The following is a 5527-nucleotide window of genomic DNA, read 5'->3' as shown; positions in this document are numbered from 1 at the left end:
CGGACTCCGCGCTCCATCTCGAGGGTTTCCAGCTCCTCCGCACTAACAGACAGCGGGAACTTTCCGGAGGAAAGAATAAAGGCGGAGGAGTCTCTTTTTTTATCAACAACGCCTGGTGCTCTGACGTGACAGTGATCTCCCAGCACTGCTCTCCTTCTCTGGAATATCTCTTCATAAACTGCAAACCGTTCTACTCTCCATGTGAGTTAACTTCATTTATTCTGGCCGCTGTTTACATCCCACCGTGCGCGGACGTGCACGAGGCTGAGTGCGCGCTCGCGGACCAGATCACGAGTGTAGAGCGGACTTTTCTGGACTCCCTTGTTATTATCCTTAGAGATTTTAACAAAGCAAACCTCAGGCATGAACTACCTAAATATAAACAGTTTATTAAATGCCCGACCAGAGAAGGAAACACGCTGGATCACTGTTACACCACAGTGAGCAGTGCTTATCGTGCTGTGCCTCGTTCTGCCCTGGGTCTCTCAGATCATGAGATGATTTACCTCATACCTGCATACAGACAGAGACTGAAGCTCTCAAAACCTGTGGTGAGGACATCCAAAAAGTGGTCCAGTGAAGCTGTGGAGGAGTTACGCACGTGTTTGGACACCACAGACTGGGACCTGTTCAGGGCTTCTACAGACAGTCTAGACGAATACACAAACACTGTGACGTCATATATATATACATTTCTGTGAGGACAGCGTCATCCCATCACGCTCCAGAGTCATTTTCAATAATGATAAACCCTGGTTCACATTCAAACTAGTACAGCTTCGTCAGCAGAAGGAGGCTGCTTTCAGAGAGGGGGACAGAGACAACTACAGACGTGCGAAGTATGGATTTAGCAGGGAGGTGTCGAAGGCTAAATCCAGGTACAATGCACGGCTGCAACAACAGTTCTCTGCAAACGACTCTGCCTCTGTCTGGAGGGGGCTGAAAGAGATAACTAATTACAAGCCCAGAGCACCTCATTCTACAGACAATCTCAAACTGGCAAACAATCTGAACGACTTCTATTCACGCTTTGAAGTCATGGATGGACTCACATTCCTCCATCCTCCACACCAACCCCAGCTCAACTGGTTTAACCACTTGGGACTGCCCTCGACAAACCCCTGCTATCTCTGTACAAGAGGATGAAGTAAGGAGGCTTTTTAAAAGGCTGAACACACATAAGGCTGCAGGCCCAGATCTTGTGTCACCGTCCACACTGAGACATTGTGCTAGAGAGTTGGCTTCGGTCTTCACAGGGATCTTCAACTCTTCTCTGGAGTCATGCCACGTCCCAGCCTGTTTCAAGTCCTCCATCATCATCCCTGTCCCAAAGGATCCACGTGTCACAGGAATAAATGACTAGAGACCTGTAGCTCTCACGTCTGTAGTCATGAAAACCTTTGAACGTTTGGTTTCATCTCACCTCAAGTCCATCACCAACCCCCTCCTGGACCCCCTGCAGTTTGCCTACAGGGCCAACAGGTCTGTAGATGACGCAATAAACCTGGCTCTTCACTTCATCCTGCAGCACCTGGACTCCCCAGGAACCTACGCCAGGATCCTGTTTGTGGACTTCAGCTCTGCATTTAACACCATCCTCCCTGCTCTGCTCCAAGCCAAGCTCTCTCTGCTCCATGTACCTGACTCCACTTGCAGGTGGATAACAGACTTCCTGACAGACCGGAGTCAGTGCGTGCGGCTGGGGAGAGCTGTCTTGCAGACTGTAAGCACAGGATCTCCACAGGGCTGTGTGCTTCCCCCCTGCTTTTCTCCCTGTACACCAACTGCTGCACCTCCAGCCATGACTCTGTGAAACTTATTAAGTTTGCAGATGACACCACCCTCATCGGGCTCATCTCGGATGGTGATGAGTCTGCATACAGGAGGGAGGTGGACCGGCTGGTGACCTGGTGCAGCAGCAACAACCTGGAACTCAATGCCCGGAAGACAGTGGAGATAATTGTGGATTTCAGGAAAGCCACAGCCCCTCTACCCCCCTCACCTGTAATGATACCCCATCACCACTGCGAACTCTTATCGGTTCCTCTGCACCACCATCACCCAGGACCTCAAGTGGGAGCCGACCATCGGCTCCCTCATCAAGAAGGCCCAGCAGAGACTGTACTTCCTACGACAGCTGAAGAAGGCCAAGCTGCCGGCCAAGCTGATGGTGCATTTCTACACGGCCATCATCGAGTCCATCCTCAGCTCCTCCATCACGGTGTGGTACGCCGGGGCCACTGCCAGGGACAGACTCAGACTGCAGCGCGTTGTGCGCTCAGCTGAGAAGGTGATCGGCTGCAGCCTTCCATCCCTTCATGACCTTTACGTCTCCAGGACTGTGAGGCGAGCAGGTCGGATCACAGCTGACACTGCTCACCCTGCACACGGTCTGTTCGAACCACTCCCCTCAGGCAGGAGGCTTCGGTCCATTCGGACCAGAACCTCCAGCCATAAGAAAGTTTCTTCCCCTCTGCTGTTGGACTCCTGAACACTCATAATGTTACCTCATAATTTCTGCTTTGGTCACATTACATCTGTATTATAATTGAATACTCCATCTCTACTGTTTTCTAAGCTTTTTTATTGTTTTCTATTGTATGGGTGTACACATGTTTTACGTTATGTTTTCATTTTTACTTTATTTATGGGTGTATACATGTTTTATGTAATGTTTTCATTTTTACTTTATTTTACTTTATTACTATTCGCACCTTTATGTCGAAGCAAATTCCTAGTTTGTGAACCTCGTTAATTGACATGGCAATAATAAACTGATTCTGATTTTGATTTAAAATAGCAGCATGGCATAAAATTAATCTTTATTTTATTTATTTATTTTTTTAAAGCAAGACAATAAGCAGCACTTCTTTAGTTTACAGATTTTTTTTTCTTAGTTGATCTAATTTTGTAAACAAATTCAGACGTCCAAAGAAAAGAGCCATCATGAGTATGGTAATTATTTCAGAGTAATGCATATGTTTTTCTTTTTTCTTCCCATGATGCGCAGAAAACCTTCGCACCCGCTGCTGAACTCCTTCATTAATCACATGAGCCAAGCGGGTCAAGGCCACTGGAAACCTCCACTGGGTTCTGTCTCTCGTCTCCCTAACCATAGTTCCTGTGAGATAGGAGAGCTCACACAGACAGGTATCGACACCGCACACTACCAAATTTTACCCACAGCTACATTAAAGCATTTCATCTTAGTCAACGTTGGTTAGAGTTAGGTGTTGGAATTATAACTAATTGTTTTCTTCTTGCAGGTGTGGTGCAGCACCTTCGTAATGGGCAGCTCCTCCATCATGCCTACAAACAACACAAACTTCTCCCCACCAATTGGTCACCTCGACAGGTTTGGGTGGAGACTACCGGGAAAAGCCGTACTCTCCAGAGTGGTTTGGCTTTTCTCTACGGTTTCCTTCCAAACTTTGAGTGGACAAAGCTGAGCGTCCATCATCAGTGGAGTACTTTGTTCTGTGGATCAGCATGTGACTGCCCTGCCAGGAACAGGTACCTGGAAGATGAGCAGAGGCGGCAGTATCAGCTCAGAGTGGCCAATGACGACCTGGACAGGACTTATGCAGACATGGCGCGCACTTTGGGTCTTCTGACTCGCCAGCTTAGAGCTGCAAACCCTATAGACTCACTGCTGTGCCACCTCTGCCACGGCTTTTCTTTCCCATGTGTTCCTTCTGGAGATGGTGGCGCCGGTGGATGCTTGACTATGGCGCAGTTTGCTGTCCTTCGGCAGCAGCAGCTAGATGATGAGGTGGATCGGAGAAGAGTGGGTCTGTATCGTAAATATGCCACCCTCGCCATGTACCCCTACCTCAATCGAACTGCTGCCAAGATGGAACGGGTTGCTAAGGCCAGTGCGGCAGGCCGGCAGCCTCGTGTAGGGGGCGAGGAGGTCTTCACCCTCTCTTCAGCCCACGATGTCACTATGGCCCCTTTGCTTAGTGCCCTGGGACTGGAAGATGCCAGCTTTCCACGGTTTGCAGCCAGGATAGTTTTTGAATTGTGGAAGAGTCCCACTGTCGACCAAGGCCAGGCAAAAAGGAGAGCAGGAAGGGGGGAGAAGTCTGATCTGAGAGATGGGGATTTGTTCCTCAGAGTGCTGTATAATGGTGAGGACGTGACCTTTCAGACCGCCTTCTGTCACTCCTATGACCGCTACATGAAGCAGCCACTCTGCCCACTGGGAAACTTTCTGACGTTTGTCAGACGAGACATGTTCAGTATCGTCAATGCTACTTCCTACAAAGAGGCATGCTACATGCACTCAGGCTGACATATGGAGATCAGGATCACAGAGTAAGGACACACATTTGTCAAATGGTTGGGATACCTCTTGATTTTCAAGTTTGCTGCTCATTGTGTCTTAAATATGTTGAAACTAATTCTCTACATCCCTGAGCTCCGAGTCCAATCGGGAACTGTGATGTTCTTAATCATGATCGAAAGGCTTGAGGTTCTCACCGGCAACAAACGGTCTCATCAGCTCTTGAGTATTGTGTTTTTCCAAGTGCTTGTCTAATAGAAAAACAACTCACGGGATTTTATATGCCACTTAACCACTTTATTCCTTCATTTTATTAAAAGTCTGAATTCTAAACACTTTTTTTCATTCCCAGTTGAAAGCCTGTAAGAAAGAGAAAATACTATGCTGGAATCCAACAAAGTTGTCGGGTCCTCTGGACGGTTTCTTTTTGTTGAAACGATGAAAATAAAAATTCTATGCTGGAATACTAATTTATGAGAAATAATTTCAGAATTCAGAATCAGAATAACCTTTATTGGCATTGCACCGAGATACAATGCAAATATGTACGTACAGTCCATTTGTGTGATACTGTTTCAGAGAAAATCCTCATTGAGCTGGTTTGGGCCTAAATAATGTTTATAATAATTTGAGTCATTTTATATTCCTATTGGTTGTTAATTTGATTAATTGGCTGGCTTTTTAAACTAACTGCATCACATTGTCTTTTTATTTTTCCTGAAGGTTGAATATGGTACTTTAAAAAGTTTTTTCTCAACAATTTACAGTTAAACATAATGTATTATATTACTTGGTGCTAATGTTGTTTTTTTAATAAATCCAAAAGTTAATCATTTTAAACAGACTCTTGTACACAATAAAATTAATTTTCAGATTTTAATTGTTTCCATTGGATTTTCTGAGAATGTTTGCTGTAATATTTTATCATATTGTTTGCCCCCATCGCAGAGCAAAGATTGAAAATACACCTTCTGTCTGTCTGTGTGCATGTTATGAGCATAACTTGAAAAATAAGTGACGTATAGACTTCCAGTTCTATTTCGTATAGGCTTCGCCCTTTAAGAGCTGTCACTGGTGGGTTTATTCCGTCATGAAAGCATCACACTGAAAAAATTTAGTCCACGCCCACCTGTTGTGTGGGCCCCACCTGGTCCGTATAAATTACGTTAAGAGCGGGTAATCGGCTCCCATTTTTTCTTCAGCAAGCTAATAGCACTGTCAGAAAAACGAAGAAGGAAAGTT

The 5527-nt window shown here is 45.9% G+C and overlaps 1 protein-coding gene across 1 annotated transcript in view; it reads left to right on the top strand.

Annotated features, from left to right (window-relative positions):
• Positions 1-4301, top strand: part of pxylp1 (2-phosphoxylose phosphatase 1) — a gene marked incomplete at its 5' end in the record, with an annotated part of 30755 nt that extends 26454 nt beyond the window's left edge. Inside the window, 2 exon segments of the mRNA XM_037678008.1 lie at positions 3011-3150; positions 3267-4301. Coding sequence (XP_037533936.1) covers positions 3011-3150; positions 3267-4294 — 1168 coding nt within the window.
• Between the last annotated feature and the right edge of the window lie 1226 nt (positions 4302-5527).

This window comes from Nematolebias whitei, chromosome 6 (assembly GCF_014905685.2).
Source record: "Nematolebias whitei isolate Nwh7 chromosome 6, NemWhi1, whole genome shotgun sequence".
NCBI lineage: Eukaryota > Metazoa > Chordata > Actinopteri > Cyprinodontiformes > Rivulidae > Nematolebias > Nematolebias whitei.
The sequence above is the reverse complement of the archived record's forward strand: the minus strand, read 5'-3'. Positions and strand labels throughout refer to the sequence as shown.